Source organism: Colletotrichum destructivum, chromosome 1 (genome assembly GCF_034447905.1).
Source record: "Colletotrichum destructivum chromosome 1, complete sequence".
NCBI classification, from domain to species: domain Eukaryota; kingdom Fungi; phylum Ascomycota; class Sordariomycetes; order Glomerellales; family Glomerellaceae; genus Colletotrichum; species Colletotrichum destructivum.
The window spans coordinates 5,478,785-5,493,549 of NC_085896.1; the positions used below are offsets into that span (position 1 = coordinate 5,478,785).

Consider the following 14,765-nt stretch of genomic DNA (forward strand, 5'->3'; position numbering starts at 1 on the left):
ATAGACTCCCGGCTATTCTGTTACGCAGTATTTACTCCGGAAGCGGCTCGTCAGCAATTTGAGCGAGGACCGGAGGCGGGTTATATCTCGTCTAGCGGGATGGAGGACGCAACATATAGTTTAGAGGGGGAGGAGGTAAACGGCTCCTGCAGACCGCAAGAGTTGTTGGCGGTATGGACACCGTAAGGCGGTTGTAATTATGAAGGGTGCTGAGAATGTACGTGGGAGAATCACAAAGTTGATTGTTGAAGAGCTATGGAAGGTTGTTCTCAAGTGCGTCCAAGTTCAACCCGTATTGAGATATGTAGCCCATAAGCACTATGAGGGAAAGGGAACCACAGGATCCACCAAGCTTTTTGGTTCTTAGACATGTTTATGTGTAATGTATTAGAGAGACGTGCCCTGCAACATAATACACCTGTCAATTGAAGTAAATGTAGGCTTACAATGCTCCAGAACAGGCCATAGAGCACCATAGCCGCTCTTCTCAAGAAGTCCCATTGATCCCGGCGCTACAGGATATGTATTGAGCGGTGATCCAGCTCGAATTCTCCGTCGCCAGCCACAAAACCATTCGTGCGACGTCCTCAGGCTGGCCAATCTCTTCTGATCCTCTCGCAATCGATCGAAGTGGCTTCGTGGGATCCGTACCAAGCTTCTTTCTCGCATCGATCACGATATCAGTGAGAATCGGACCCGGGGCCACAGTGTTGACCGTAATGCCGTGCGAACGTCCAAGTTCGCCAGCCAGTGCCTCAGTCATGCTGTCCTCCGCAGCCTTGCTGGCGCCATAGCCAGCTACTCCGCGGTGCCCAAGCTTCGAGGCCACAGTACCGATATTGATGATGCGCCCACCTCTCGGCATCCGGCCTTCTTTTACAACGGCTTGCACCATGTACAAGGGGGCAAACGTGTTGAGGTTGAACTCGGCGAGCATCTGCTCAGGCGTAGCGTCTAAAAGGTCGCCGCCAACACATATTCCAGCATTGTTGACTGCCTCGTGAGGTTAGCAGGCCGAACTTCTTCTTGCTCCTGGGCCAAGGAATCATATATACCCAGGATGTCGACCTTGTCAACGCCAAACGCTCGCATCGTCTCCGCCACAAGCTTCTTTGCCCCAGCGGGAGATGTAATATCCGCCTGTACAACGCAAGCTTGCCCGCCTTCGCTTACGATTCCTTGGGCGACAGCTTGAGCTCGTGAAGCTGACGCTTCGGAGACGTGATGGATGGCTAGTGCACTGCCATTGCGGGCGAGGGCGCGTGCTATGGCCGCACCGATGCCATTCTCGCGGCCGGACCCAGTCACAATGGCCACCTTAGACGTGAGAGAGAATGTGTCCGAAACAATCATTTCGGTTATATTTGAACTAAGCCTTGTTGTAGACTTTAGAGGGCTGTGATGCTTGTCTTTTGTGATTCCAGTGTAGAGATACATGCAAAAGGTAAGGAGATATTCCTATTCTTATACCTAGGACATCGTCAAGGCTACAATGATCTGGCGTCCGGACTCGGAGTGCAACAGAAATCCGGTGAGAAACTCGCAAAGATTTGTAAAGATCATCTTTCCAGGTTCCGCGGCCGAGTTTGTCGCTGAGTTGGCCAATGTACATCATCGGTTCCGGTTCCGCGGAACCGATCGACCGGGACGTGTCATGCAACAAAACCGCGCACCGTGGATGTGTGAGGCGTTGACTCTCCATCCAGTTTACAAATCCAAGGTACCACACGCTATCAAATTGAGACTGGACCGGGCGGCGGTGAGCCTCGCAGTAGTGTCAGGCCCAAACTAGGTCGTGATGAAAACTAAGAAACAGACGGTTGTGCAGAGTATGGAAAGAGACGTCAAAAGGTTGGTGGTGGATGGTGATAGCCAAATGAAGCACTTTGTTTCTTTTAAGCGTGTTGTTTGTGGCCTTCGTTGACTGGGTCAAGTCGGCGCATTTCTCAACGCAACAAAATGACTAGGGTTGGTTGTGTAGAGAAACTGCGTCATGATGTACTTGTGCCGCACCGCTCTCTGGGTTCGGAAGAAGAGGTCGGCTCCGTGGCCCGCTTCTTGGCGGCGTTCCCCGCCCCTCTCTGCCCCTCTTTTGGCCGATTGATCGCTGTCTGCCCATTTATCAGCTGGCGGTTCCGCGGAACCACACACCGATGTGAGAGAGGTGATGGGGTTTGGGGTTCACCAGACACAGTCTCCTGGCCTCCCATCAACATAAACAATCTCAAAAGTTGACCACATGCTTCAGGCTGAACAAGAATGAACACCAAGCGCCAACGACAGGTAGGAGGGCCCTCGCATGCTTGACAGACACGGGCAACGTAGGCGCCCCAGCAAAACTGTAGTGTTACTGAAGACTTGTGACAGGCTTGCGATCTTTGTTACCGCCGAAAGATCAAGTGCGATAGCGCTGCTCCGCGATGTTCTCAATGCAGGGTTTACGATTCCGAATGCACCTACGTGGCACCTCGCCGGAAAAGGGCAAAACGACCACTTATCGCGGACAATACCCAGTCTTTGTCTCTGTCCCGAGCTGCCCCAGGCGCTGGCATTAGCGATTCTGATGTTGGGCTGGGTCAGATGTCAAAAAGCGGTAGGGTGTCCGACAGGATTACGTTGGACGACCAGAGCCGTCAGCTGGAGCTGCCACCCAGTCGCATCGTTTACCCACTGGTCGATACTTTCCTTGACACAGTCAACAGCGTGCTCCCCTTGTACGACGATGCCGTTTTGCTGGAAACAGTTAAATTGTGGTACAGCATGCCTTCCCACAGGACGCGTACAACGTGGGCATCGATCAACGTGGTGATGGCTCTCGCGCATTGTTGCGACCAGGGCCTATCAGAACACTCGGAAGTCTTTGTTGCAGAGTCTGTTGGCAAGGCACAATCTGTCTTGACCGACTTGATTATGGGCGATCTCAGGTTGGACAGTCTGCAGGTGATCCTTGGGCTCGTGTTGTCGTTTCAGCGCATGCCCAACATGAGACCGGCCGCGGTCCTCATATCGACCGCCTTCAGGCTTATCCATGAGATGGGAATACACCGGAGGGAAGGTTACGAGGGGCTTTCAAGCGCCGAAGCACTGCAGCGGCGGCGAGTCTTCTGGGTTGCCTACATTCTCGACCGAGATATCAGCATGCGAACACGACAGCCCCCAGTTCACCAGGATGCGAACATCGATCTGGACATACTGCCGGTTCGGTCGAGTACGGACAGAGCCGGATTCATTGACGCCGGTGACGGCTGCACCCACTTCAACTTCTTTCAATCTCGAGCGCAGCTCGCCCAGATTCAAGGACTGGTACACGAATGTATTTTCTCAGTGCAGGGCCACTCGAGGCCTGCGCACGAGGCTTCGCTTGAAATCGCGCGCCTTCGGAGCCTGCTGGCACAGTGGCGAGCGCAGATACCTGCTACTCTCAGCGCTGAAGCTCTAACACAAACCCGCGACACCGTCCTCCCAAAGGCTTTTTGCATGCTCTACGCTACAAGTCTATCGCTGCTTGGGCAGTTGACCCGCGTTAATGCAATCGAGTTCGACTGGGTCAACAGACTGCTGCGTCACGCGCGAAACGTGCATGCGGGACTACCCAGCGTACCCCCAGCTTCGCTAGAGGGCTGGGATGCACTCGTGGAAGAGAGTCGCTCGTTTGTCATGCTGTTCCTCAGCATACCGCAAAAGGACATTGCATTTGGGCGGTAGGTCAAGTCATATTGTCTTTCTCTCTCTCCAACTGCCCAATAGCCTCAGACGCCTTGCTAACCGACTTGGTTCGTCACAGACTGTACTGCTGTTCACTGATCTCTGGGCTCATGTTTCTAACAGCAAATTGTATCGGAAAGTCTGACCATGCATTCTACGAGAGCGACCAGCAGCTCAGGCTGCAGGCGAAGGATTTCATTGACGAACTCTCTCAGCTTTCACGCCACGATGGGATAATCGCAGCTCAGAAAGCCTACACAGAGCTGGATTGGCACGTTAAACGTCTGACGCATGGAGCTGGCGACGATTCAGTCCCCTGGGCACGGGACCCAATGATGTAGAGCCCAAAGCTGTGAAAAATCTTTTACCATCGTTTGTCGGTACTGGGAGAGTTTTTTCTGTTGATTACCTGCTTGTGTCGCGCAAGGCAATGGCGTTATATCGGCATAACTGCCTCGGTGGCGCTGCATTTCTCGCTGGTTTTTGCGACGCTGTTCAGGGCATCGGGCTTGGTGGGATGTTTGGGCATAGTCAGATGGGCTGCCATGGAGTTTTTTGTTGTCTCACTGGTGTGTTTGTGTTGGGACTGTCCATCTTTCGTTTCAAAACAAATCCGATGATTCTCGACTGAATTCGCCCAACAAATACTCCAAGATTGTCAGCAACTATGAAGTTAAGACAAAAGTGAACGTTTCCTTTTCACAATGAAAATGGACCCGGGGCAGGTTACTCGGGCATTCCGTCATTCCCTGGTATGTTATTCAAGATGTGTCTTTGAACGGAGTTTTTGGCAGCGGAGAAAAGCATAGCGGCGCTGGCAGACCAGTGTCGGCTAGCTGGCCGGTATGTGACCCACCTTCGGGACGGCACGGGTCAAACATCGGCCCCACCAAGTCCGAGCTACCGCCAATTCAGGCGACTTCCGCCGAAGTAGATGCAACTTTACAGTCGATATCTGGCGCACGTAGAACCACCACGTGTTTTAGGGAAATTGCTGTGTATTATAAACTGCACGTAATACTGACCTGTAATTCATTGTATCTAGCTCACATTAATCCACAGTTCGCAGTCTCGTTGGTGACTTGAAGATGCGAAGACTGCCAGTGCCGACCGCAACCGATCGAATAAGATTCTTACGACAACACAAATTCTCCTTCAAAGAAATATGCGCGCTTTCTTTCAGTTCAAATCGAAGCCAATATTCCGGTGGGATGCCGACCTTGTTGGGCAGTCGCTCCCAGAACTAGTTCCTGCACAGACAGAAAGAGGAAGCAAGAGTTGTTACTTTGGCCGCAGCCTCGCACCGCACCACCAAGGTACCCCGAAACCTTGCTCGCTCACCCAAGGCAAGGCAGGAGCAAATCAACCACACTCTTTCTCCGTTGGTCGGGGCCGCTTTAAAACGTTTTCTTGCCTCTTCATGAGCTCCTTCCACCCTCCGCAACTCTTTCCAACACCACGCTCCTCGCCACACTCATCACACTCAATCTTACTTCCTTTCTTCTCGATCAAGACGAGTCTCGGGACTTATCACGCCATAGTTGCAAACACATCCGTCTCGACGTTCCTTCCCACATTAATACCTCAAGCAATAGCCAGTGCAATGGAGGTCGTCGCCGCCGCCAGTCCCGTGGTCTCGGATGCCGCCCCTCGTCAAACCGCGCCTCCGCAATACGATTCAGTCTCACACGCGCACCGCGTGCAGAATTACGACTCGCCCGCATGGCAAGACACTCGCTACACCGCCTGCTTCCTGTTCGACTCAAAAGTACCTAGCGACGGCGCAGCGGATCCCGAGTCCGAGTGGGAAGCCAGACTTCGCGTGAAGTCCCGCGACCTGCCACGGCTCATGCGGGAGGGTTTCCACTGGACGCCCGCTAACTTCGACCCCGGCGCCACGTACATCCAGAAAGATCTCAGTGACGAGAAGAAAACGATCAAGAGGCGCTGGACGCAGTCCCGTAACTTCTTTCTGTCGGACCTGAGCGACAGCCCTCACTGGGCCGCGACATTGGTAATCTATGCTCGTAGCACCAGGGTCCTGTCGAGATTCAAAGTAACCGACGTCACCCCGGATACGATGAGCTGGGCTGCCGCGTGGAAGAAGGATGAGCAATGGGGCAACGTGCATTGGATTTACGAATGGGATTGCCAGAAGCCGCAGGAAAGCTACAATGCCGTGTACGGCGAAATGCCGCTGGACGGGTGGTGGCCGTGGCCCAAAGGTGCGGTCGATGGCATTCCTGGAGTGCGGGAGAGTGGTTGGGAGACAGAACAATGAGGTGTAAGGCAAAGAAGCACAACCAGTTTATCAGCATGACTATTTAGCAAAATCATAATCGCATCCATTCGCACCCCTTCATCTGGATTAAATGTCTTGCGTCCGCAACGTCTCATATACATATTGCATCGTGGGCGCGCACCATTACGAATTCTTGCCCTTGGCTACCCATTGTCGACCGCCAGAATGGGTTTATGACTGTTTCGTGGCTCAGGCACGGCTGCTCGACTTGGTGCGGCCGAGTCCTCCTGTCCGCCATGTTCCGATCGAGGTGATGGCTACGACCCGTTACGAGACGATTCACACTTGGGTAAAGGAGTACAAGCCTGACCAGCGCCAGCAAACCAGCCGCGGGCTGAAATGGCGAAGGAGAGGCCGATGGGTTTATAAATGGACGCTAGGGTATATTCGAAAAATGGACCAAAAAATAACGCTATTTAGAATAGCGAATGTAAACCCCGCCCAAAAAAATGGCCAAAAAAACCACAACCACCGCCAAAAAAACCACCACGGCTGTCCCCATCCTAACGTCAAGCTGGGCGTCCGCCCCCCCGATTATCTCAAGCTCGACGCCGCCCCCGGCCACACGGACCGTCCCCATCGCGCCCCCAGTGCTCTGGTCTGAGACCCCTCTTCCAGAGGCCGACACCTCCTCCGCCTTCCGCTCTTCAGGAAGCTCAGAGTCTCTGCAATGACGACACACGTTAGCGGGACGTGAACGGGATGGTTTACAGCGTCTGTGACTGTGCAGATGGAAAACTCACGTATTGTCAGGCGAAGGAGGCGCCTGCTGGCCAGAGGGGGTGGAGCGGGTTTGCGATGAGGATTCGCCGGGGGGGCCGGCCGCCGAAGCGGGGGGGCAGTTGCGGAGGGTGACGTTGAAGATGAGGCTGTGATTGAATACGTCAGAACGGGGAACACTTGGAGGACCGGGGGGAGGCCAAGGGAGAACACTTACATGCCCATGGTGGAATTGATATTGGTTATTGATAATAACCAAAAAAAAAAAGCGAATGTTGTGTGGTTATGATGTTGAACCAAAAAAAAAGCGGGATGGTGGGATCAAAGACAAGATGAAAGACGAGGCGATCTTGAGATGGGATTAAATAGGGGATGGAGGGAGATATCAGCTTCTCTTTGCTACCTTCCATCTGAGGGTGCCTTCACACTTCAGGACGACGATTACATCACAGGAATGACTGCGGAAGGAGTTGTCGTCTGCTCAGGGGAAGGCATCATAGGGGATCGAAGGCGTGAAAGACGCAGGGGACGGCACAGGATATGGGGTTCCTTCTATCCTGAATGCCAGAACTGAGCGAACCCTTGGAATGAGCAAGAAAGAGTCTCTTGCCTTACTTGTACACCAGCGTTGGTACCCCCTGTTGTTGACCGAGTTTGTAGATTGGCACTCGAGGTGATGGGTGCCTCGCACATGCCGTGATACTGCTACTGGGGCAAACGGCAGTATTGTGTCGGAAGTCTAAATCGTCCGCGACTGCCATGCCTCTGGCACCTCCTCCCTCCCCACGCTTTCCCAAAACGGCAGACGTCAGGATTTCTTCAGAAGGGGTTTGTTAGCGGAAAGATGTCCACTTGCCTACCTTCCAGGATTTGAACTTGGAACTCACCCGGTTCTTGTGGTCTCGTTCGTCGAGAAAGCGCAGTACGGGCTGCTAATACCATCGCCCATCCATCCAATCAAGACAAGCAGGGACTGAACCATGTTGGCAGAGAGCATCCGGTGTCATCAGATCACCACCGTATGACGTTGAGATATCAGGACTATCGGTCTCCTCTCGGACGGCCCTGCGGTTGTAATCAGATGGAACATATTCTCTTGGGAGTGGACACAAACACACAAAGCGTCCAAGTTCTGAAGCCTCGCGCGTATAGTACACGGAGAAAAGAAGCTCCCATTCCTCAAAAACACCAGCCACGACCATACTTCTACACATACCCCAAATTAATACATTGCGAGCCATGTAGCCGGCCGGTCTTGGACTGTCTCTCTCTCTCTCCGTTTGCGCCGCTCTTTTCTATTCGTGGGGGGGACTCTGAAACGTCATCTCGCCTTGTCGTAATCTCTGATCCATAGCAAGTCGAGTCTCAAAACAAAAAAAACACCGCCTTGACGAATCTCCCCCCTTAATCATCTCAACCGACCATCATTGTCATCATCGAAAACAAAAAAGCTCTCTTCTCTTCTCTATTACACCTCCTCGGCAGCTACGGACTCGTAGCCGCCCGCCCTTCTCCTTCCTCTGCTCATGTTCATCAGGCTTGGGCTCTCGTACATGGCCGTGTAGTTGACGGGCTCGCCCGCCAGCACGGCGGAGCCGTTCTCGCGCCGGCCGAAGGTAGGCGCGGGGTCGCACCAGAAGTCGCGGCAGTTGGCCATGCAGCCGTTGGAGTACGGATTCTTCTTCCTCCGCTTGTTCTGGGTCGCGGCACCGCGGCCACGGATGGTCTCGATGAATGGATCAACACCCAGGAGGCGGGACCACCGCTGCAGGAGTCCACCCTTGTGCTTGTGGCCGTGGGCATGGCCGTGACTACCGGCTGCCTCGGGGGCGGCAAGGGACGGGTGGTTCGGGTCCAGGGGCGTTCCGGTCGATGTGAAGGCCGAGGTGAGGGAGCCGTCTTGGACGCCAAACATGTTCTCGTAGGTCGTCATGGCTCGGGAGACCTGGACAAACTGCACAAACAGAAGCATGCCAACCCAGGTAAGCTGCAGAGTAGCCCAAACGGTGATGATCGCCGTGTATCCGTCGGCGTTGACGACTTTGCAAAGACCAGGGCTGAGGAAGTTGCAGCTATCCGAAGCCTTGTCCGAGATGTTGGAAAAGTCTGACAGGGCGTTAGCACTACAGTCGGAGCATGGGGGGAATGTCACGTACAGTAGTAGACGAGGAAGTCGTAGACAATAATGCCCAAAGTCAGGCTGATCAGGTACAAGAAGAAGTGACGGTGGTTGTTTACACCGATGCAGTTGTAGACCCATGGGCAGTGGCTAGTATTTCGGTCAGCAATGTTGGCGAAGGAGGTCACATGCCGACTCACTGATCATGTTTGGCGACACACTTCTGGCAGCGCTTGCAGTGCTTGCTGCGCAGCGGTGTTCGGATCATGCAGGTAACGCAAAAGTTGGTCTCGTCAAACTTCCACTGCTTCAGGAGCTCGTCGATGACAGTCTTCTGCTCGGCAATTCCGTTCATCTTGGGGACGAATCCCGGGTCGTATCGCATGGCGGCGCTGTAAAAGTAGCCACAGAGTCCGAGGAGAGCTCCCAAGGCCAGGTTCAACCACCAGTGAGGTCCGGTAGTATCTATGTCGGGTCAGCGGCAATCAGGACACGTTCGGGGCTATCGAATCATACCTGACGAGCCCGTTGTACCGGGCAAAACTGTTGTCAGCCACCTCAGGGAGACCCAGAACAGCGAAGCGGCAAAGATGCCGGCCAGCCAGGGCTAGTCTTGTCAGCAGAGATCTCAGCGCCAATGACAGGGCAACCTACGGTTCTGTGGAAATGTCTCATATCGGGTGGCGCGAACTCGATGACTTGCTGGGCGCACCATTGCATGGCGTATCCAATGGCCAATGAGAAGAACAAGCCGGCATACACGGGCATGCTCCCAAGTATCGTGATCATGGACCAAACCAGCAGGAAAGGCCACAGGAACAAGAACTTGGTGACGAAGCCCCTCTTATCCTGGCGGAGGAAGCGCGCACCCGGGAACTGTGGCTCGATCGGCTGTCCGTCCTCGTCGTATCCGCACTCCTTCAGGGCCCTGTGCCAGGCGCCCGTCGTGTTGAGTTCTTTTGCCGTGCCGGCCGGGGTCTTGCCGGTGGACGTCTTGGCGAACCGGTCGGCTCCATACTCGAGCAGCTTCTGTATGCACGCGGGCGAGCCCTTGACCAGCGCCCAGTGCAACGCGGTAAAGCCTTGCTCGTCGGTGGTGTGGACGCTGGCGCCCCAGCGCAGGAAGAGGTCGACACACTGCGGGAACCCCTTGTAGGCCGACCACATGAGCGCCGTGTGCCCGTAGCTATCGAGCACGTCGACTGGGATGCCCTGGTGGAGGAGAAGGACCAGCAGGAGGGTGTTGCCGTTGAAGGTGGAGATGTGGAGGGTATTGTAGCCCTGGGCATCGGTGATGAGGGGGTCGGCGCCATGTTGAAGAAGGAGATTGACGGTGTAGTAGTGGCATCTCTGAGCGGCCCATTGAAGAGGTGTCGCGACGGATTCTCCTCCCTTTTTGTTGATCTCGGCGCCATTGTCAATGAGGAACTTGCTCATGGCATACTGGTTGTTTATCGCCGCCCACTGATGAAAGTCGTTAGTCCCATGTGATCAAAGCACGTGTCGTCTAGAGAGGATTGCATGGCTGCAAGACGGCCACGTACATGCAAGGGTGTGATGCCTTCATCGTCAGTGTATGTCGCATCGTATTCTCCCGACTCGAAGAGCTTCTCCATGGCCGGGACGTCTCCCACTCTTGCAATCTGCATTATGTCGTTTTCCGCGCTCGGCGCATCGCCGCCGATGTTACCCATCTCTAGCTCATTATTCAGCGTGGGCGCGGCGGCGCTCGTCTTGTTGGCTGGCTGGTTCGGGGCCACGGAGGGGGCGGCAGCGCTGCCCGGCGTGGCAGACTTGTCCATCGGTATCGGCGGTCGCAAACCAAGCGGTGTAAACGTGTCGCGTTCGAGGTGGACGAGTCGAGTAGAGAAAGCAATGACGACGAAGGAAGGGTATTCTCGGAAGATTAAACTTGGGGTTCGAGCCTAGCGTCGCATTGCTTAAAAGACGGTCCAAACGAGAGATACAAGGGGAGAGGGACAATTAGAGAGAGAAAAAAGGGCGACGAGAGAAAGCCACGGCCGAAAAGACGGAAAAGACGCCGAGAGCCAAGTGGGCGAAATTGCGTGGTCGTCAGCTCTCACGCTCGGCAAACGGTCGAAGACTGGGGAATTCAACGTTAGGGGATCGCCGCGACCCTCTGCCCCCTAAATCGGACTAGCGAGGCTGAGCTGACAAAGATGGACCCGTTACTGTCTGCCGGTTTATCCGTGATTGGCTGGGGCAGGGTCAGCGCCCCAAAGCTTGGCACGAAGACCCCAGGCTAGCTCGGATTCTTCGGACACCTCAGCCTCGTCTATGAAGGTGGGTCTCTTGTGGCTGAGAAGACTGACGTGTGAAGAGAACTCCACTTGTGCTCGCGTCAGTCTCCACTGACGGAGCTACATTGGCGATTTCTTCTGGAAATCTGTCAACGGCCACGACTCAACATCGCCAAACCAGACACATCCCCTCCCCGCCCCGGTCGCTCGTTCGCAGGGTATCATCCCACCACAGGGGACCAACCCATCACTCACCAAGCTGCACACTACTCTGCGATCTCTTCCGAACAGCACGCGACTCGACCATCTGCGACCATGGCCGACAAGATGAGCGGCTCCTTGACGGAGTTCTTCGAGCTCATCATGACCCCCTCTGCGCCCGTCATCCTTATCGGTGCCGCCATCGTCCTGCTCTTCCCCATCCTCTTGCACTACATCCTGATCAAGTCAACGCCCTACACGACCCTCCCCTCGGTCCTCCTCCTGGGCCCCGCCGGCGCCGGCAAGACAGCCCTCCTCACCCTCTTCGAGCGCGGCGACGCCCCCGCATCCACGCACACGAGCCAGCGGCCCCAGACAGTCGAGCTGACAGCCTCGCGCGACAGCAAGACGGCCCAGAGCTTCCGCAACCATGATGACACCTCGGGCACCCACACCAAGTTCCTCCTCGTTGACACCCCGGGACACGGCAAGCTGCGCAACCACGCGATGGCCAAGCTCGCCGGCGCCGCCTCGGACAAGTCCAAGCTCAAGGCCATCCTGTTCTTGGTCGACGCCGCCGCCATCGGCGAGAACGAGGTCCTCGCGCCCACCGCCGCCTACCTCTACGATGTCCTCCTCGGTCTGCAGAAGCGCGCCTCCTCGAGCAAGTCGTCCAAGCCCCCCGCGCCCATCCCCGTGCTCGTCGCCGCCAACAAGACGGACCTTTTCACGGCGCTGCCGGCCGCGCTGGTCAAGACGAACCTTGAGGCCGAGATCACCCGGATACGCTCGTCGCGCAGCAAGGGCCTGCTCGACTCGGGAGTCGGCATCGACGACATCGGCTCCGAGGAGCACGACGACTGGCTGGGCGCATACGGCACGGAGAAGTTTACATTTGACCAGCTGCGCGAGTTCGACGTTGATGTCGACGTAATCGCGGGCAACGTTACGGGAAGCGGCTCGGGCCCGGACAAGTGGTGGTCTTGGATTGCGCAGCGGGTATAAACCGTGGCAGCAGGGGTCAACGATGATAGGTAATAAAAAGGCACATAATGAGGTTCTATTAACGAGTGGGACGCCGGTTCAAATGCGCAAAACATTGTGATGTGTGATTCTATCCTGGTAGGAACAGATCCTACCGTGTTCGCTCTATGTAGACGTTGAGTCTACCCCGTCCTAATATTTCCAAGCAAATGCCGCCAACCGAGGTCAGTTGATGGGACCCAAGATTCGTCCCTGCCACCCACTGCCATGCCCGCTTTCCGAACGCCGATGCCGAGACTATCGTCTTCCCTAGTATAGTCTTGTTGCCTTCTCTCTCTGTCTTTTTTTCTAAAATACTCAAGCTCTATTTCTTAAAACTCAATCTCCTTCTCGTTGACTCTTTTCTGTTCGAAATTGGAAGGAGAATTAGCGGGAGAAAAGAAGGAAGAACCTCCAATGAATTAGGCCTTCTTGTTCACGACCCAGGTGAGCAGGTCGACCTTGGTGACGACGGCCACGGGCTTGGACAGGCTACCGGCGCCGTCGGCCTTGTCGGTGACGACGGCGGCGCTGTTCCACTCGAGAAACTTGCTGAGCACGGAGAGGGGCGTGTCGAGGGTGATCTCGACAAAGTTGCGCTTCTTCTGCTTCCTGGCCTTGTCGCCGGCGCCCTCGCCAGCCTGGCGGGGATCGGTGACAACCTCGTCGAGGCGGCCAAAGTCGAACATGACGTCGCTAACGGGGCTCGAGCCCGTGGCGCGGCCGGACGAGATGTAGCTGAGCAGGTTGCCGAGCGTCACGAGACCGACGAGCCTGTTGCCGGTCGCGGAGAGGACGGGCAGCTGGTCGAAGCCCTTGTCGCGCATGATCTCGGAGGCCTCGGAACACGGGCTCGTGGCGGGGACGGACATGACGGGCTTCAGGCGAAGGGCGCGGATGGTGGCGCCCTCGTAGGGGTCGGCGCCGGCGGTCTTGCTGACGCCGTTGCTAGGCTTGCTGGCGTCGGCGCCGGCGGTGGCGTGGGTGTCGAGGCCGTTGACCTCGGGGAGGAGGTCGTTGGCGGCGAGCCAGTCGTCGTCGGCGAACTTGGAGAGGTAGCTGCGGATGCTGTCGGGTAGGACGACGACGACGGTGTGGCCCTTGCCGAGACCGAGGTCCTTGATGGCGCGGAAGGCGGCGGCCAGGGCGGAGCCGGAGCTGCCGCCGACGAGCAGGCCCTCCTCGGCGATGAGGCGGCGAGCGAGCTGGAAGGACTCGCGGTCCTCGGTCTTGTACCACTTGTCGACGAGGTCGCGGTCGAGGACCTCGGGGATGAAGTCGTAGCCGATGCCCTCGACCTTGTAGGACTCGTTTTCGTGCTCCTTGTTGAGGGATTCGGGTACGGCGAGGATGCTGCCGTGGGGGTCGGCGGCGATGACCTTGATGTTCTTGTTGTGCTTCTTGAGGCCGCGGGCGATGCCGGTGATAGTGCCTCCGGTGCCTGCGCCGGCGACGACGGCGTCGACGGCACCGCCGGTCTGGGCCCAGATCTCCTCGGCGGTGCCGAACTCGTGGGCAAGGGGGTTGTCGAGGTTGCCGTACTGGTCGAGGATGTGGGCGTTGGGGATCTCCTTCTCGAGGCGGCGGGCGACGCCGATGTGCGACTCGGGGCTGTCCCAGGCGGCCTGGGTGGGTGTGCGGATGATGGTGGCGCCGAGGGCGCGCAGGACCGAGACCTTTTCGGCCGACATCTTTTCGGGGAGGGTGATGATGGTCTTGTAGCCCTTGATGGCGCCGACGAGGGCCAGGCCGATGCCGCTGTGGTGGTGGTGTCTGTCAGTGATTGCGGACGGAAGAGGCAGGGAGAGAGAAACAGGGGGCCGCGTACGTGTTACCGCTGGTGGGCTCGATGAGGGTGTCGCCGGGCTTGATGCGGCCAGACCTCTCGGCCTCCTCGATCATGCGCAGGGCGATACGGTCCTTGACGCTGCCGCCGGCATTAAATAGCTCGACCTTTGCGTAGATCTCGGCCTCGATGCCCAGACTCTGGGGGATCTTGTTGAGGCGCACGAGGGGCGTGTTGCCGATGAGCTCGGTGGCCGACCGGGCGGTGACGGCGACCCTGGTGGCGTTGATGGACTTGACGTCGCCCATATTTGCGTGGGGGGTGGTGGGTGTGAATGTGTGTGTGTGTTTGTGTGTTGTATGTGGGCGACTCTTAAGGTGTTCAAAGAAGCAGAATGCAAAAAGGAGGAAGGAAAGAGCCCGCGGAGTTCGTGATGTAGAGAGGGAGAGTCAAGGCAGAGAGAGAGAGAGAGAGAGAGAGAGGGAGACAGAGAGAGAGGCGACTTGGTGGAAAAGAGAAACGCAATCCACTTGGTGGGATGGTGTGAGAATTGAGAAAAACGACCCCGCCAACGCCGAAGATATCCGCCCGCAGGGGACCCGCCCCTGTACCGCCCCGATCCGTATGGCTTGCACAGGTGCTGGGCGC

The 14,765-nt window shown here is 56.4% G+C and overlaps 7 protein-coding genes across 7 annotated transcripts; 3 read left to right on the forward strand and 4 right to left on the reverse strand.

Annotated features, from left to right (window-relative positions):
- Positions 1 to 487: 487 nt before the first annotated feature.
- Positions 488 to 1,353, reverse strand: CDEST_01653 (Putative short-chain dehydrogenase/reductase SDR, NAD(P)-binding domain superfamily; the record flags this gene model as incomplete). The annotated part of the gene is made up of 2 exons (XM_062917812.1): positions 488 to 993; positions 1,056 to 1,353. The coding sequence occupies 2 exons, from the start codon at positions 1,351 to 1,353 to the stop codon at positions 488 to 490; spliced, it is 804 nt and encodes a 267-aa protein (XP_062773863.1).
- An 811-nt stretch (positions 1,354 to 2,164) lies between these two features.
- Positions 2,165 to 4,282, forward strand: CDEST_01654 (uncharacterized protein). The gene is made up of 3 exons (XM_062917813.1): positions 2,165 to 2,283; positions 2,368 to 3,701; positions 3,785 to 4,282. The coding sequence occupies exons 1-3, from the start codon at positions 2,260 to 2,262 to the stop codon at positions 4,044 to 4,046; spliced, it is 1,620 nt and encodes a 539-aa protein (XP_062773864.1). The 5' UTR covers positions 2,165 to 2,259; the 3' UTR covers positions 4,047 to 4,282.
- A 1,026-nt stretch (positions 4,283 to 5,308) lies between these two features.
- Positions 5,309 to 5,986, forward strand: CDEST_01655 (uncharacterized protein; the record flags this gene model as incomplete). Its single annotated transcript, XM_062917814.1, has 1 exon — positions 5,309 to 5,986. The coding sequence occupies one exon, from the start codon at positions 5,309 to 5,311 to the stop codon at positions 5,984 to 5,986; it is 678 nt and encodes a 225-aa protein (XP_062773865.1).
- A 395-nt stretch (positions 5,987 to 6,381) lies between these two features.
- CDEST_01656 (uncharacterized protein) lies at positions 6,382 to 6,952 on the reverse strand (the record flags this gene model as incomplete). The annotated part of the gene is made up of 3 exons (XM_062917815.1): positions 6,382 to 6,672; positions 6,751 to 6,876; positions 6,945 to 6,952. The coding sequence occupies 3 exons, from the start codon at positions 6,950 to 6,952 to the stop codon at positions 6,420 to 6,422; spliced, it is 387 nt and encodes a 128-aa protein (XP_062773866.1). The 3' UTR covers positions 6,382 to 6,419.
- Positions 6,953 to 7,748: 796 nt separating this feature from the next.
- On the reverse strand, positions 7,749 to 11,002 carry CDEST_01657 (Putative palmitoyltransferase, DHHC domain, ankyrin repeat-containing domain superfamily). Its single transcript, XM_062917816.1, has 6 exons — positions 10,391 to 11,002; positions 9,501 to 10,310; positions 9,363 to 9,453; positions 9,047 to 9,311; positions 8,884 to 8,996; positions 7,749 to 8,833 (listed from the first exon to the last, which is right to left on the reverse strand). Exons 1-6 carry the CDS (start codon positions 10,646 to 10,648, stop codon positions 8,196 to 8,198), a joined length of 2,175 nt encoding a protein of 724 aa, XP_062773867.1. The 5' UTR covers positions 10,649 to 11,002; the 3' UTR covers positions 7,749 to 8,195.
- A 420-nt stretch (positions 11,003 to 11,422) lies between these two features.
- On the forward strand, positions 11,423 to 12,313 carry CDEST_01658 (Putative signal recognition particle receptor, beta subunit; the record flags this gene model as incomplete). Its single annotated transcript, XM_062917817.1, has 1 exon — positions 11,423 to 12,313. The coding sequence occupies one exon, from the start codon at positions 11,423 to 11,425 to the stop codon at positions 12,311 to 12,313; it is 891 nt and encodes a 296-aa protein (XP_062773868.1).
- A 64-nt stretch (positions 12,314 to 12,377) lies between these two features.
- CDEST_01659 (Putative CBS domain, cysteine synthase/cystathionine beta-synthase, pyridoxal-phosphate attachment) lies at positions 12,378 to 14,700 on the reverse strand. Its single transcript, XM_062917818.1, has 2 exons — positions 14,160 to 14,700; positions 12,378 to 14,089 (listed from the first exon to the last, which is right to left on the reverse strand). The coding sequence occupies exons 1-2, from the start codon at positions 14,423 to 14,425 to the stop codon at positions 12,754 to 12,756; spliced, it is 1,602 nt and encodes a 533-aa protein (XP_062773869.1). The 5' UTR covers positions 14,426 to 14,700; the 3' UTR covers positions 12,378 to 12,753.
- Between the last annotated feature and the right edge of the window lie 65 nt (positions 14,701 to 14,765).

Excerpts from the sequence above, each read along its gene's own strand:
- CDEST_01654 (XM_062917813.1), top strand. The coding sequence starts at position 2,260 with ATGAACACCAAGCGCCAACGACAG. Across the intron at positions 2,284-2,367 it reads ACACCAAGCGCCAACGACAG|GCTTGCGATCTTTGTTACCG; the intron begins GTAGGAGGGCCC and ends GACTTGTGACAG. Across the intron at positions 3,702-3,784 it reads AAGGACATTGCATTTGGGCG|ACTGTACTGCTGTTCACTGA; the intron begins GTAGGTCAAGTC and ends GGTTCGTCACAG.
- CDEST_01657 (XM_062917816.1), bottom strand. The coding sequence starts at position 10,648 with ATGGACAAGTCTGCCACGCCGGGCAGCGCTGCCGCCCCCTCCGTGGCC. Across the intron at positions 10,311-10,390 it reads AAGGCATCACACCCTTGCAT|TGGGCGGCGATAAACAACCA; the intron begins GTACGTGGCCGT and ends GACTTTCATCAG. Across the intron at positions 8,834-8,883 it reads CGACTTCCTCGTCTACTACT|ACTTTTCCAACATCTCGGAC; the intron begins GTACGTGACATT and ends ACGCCCTGTCAG.
- CDEST_01659 (XM_062917818.1), bottom strand. The coding sequence starts at position 14,425 with ATGGGCGACGTCAAGTCCATCAACGCCACCAGGGTCGCCGTCACCGCC. Across the intron at positions 14,090-14,159 it reads GAGCCCACCAGCGGTAACAC|CGGCATCGGCCTGGCCCTCG; the intron begins GTACGCGGCCCC and ends CCACCACCACAG.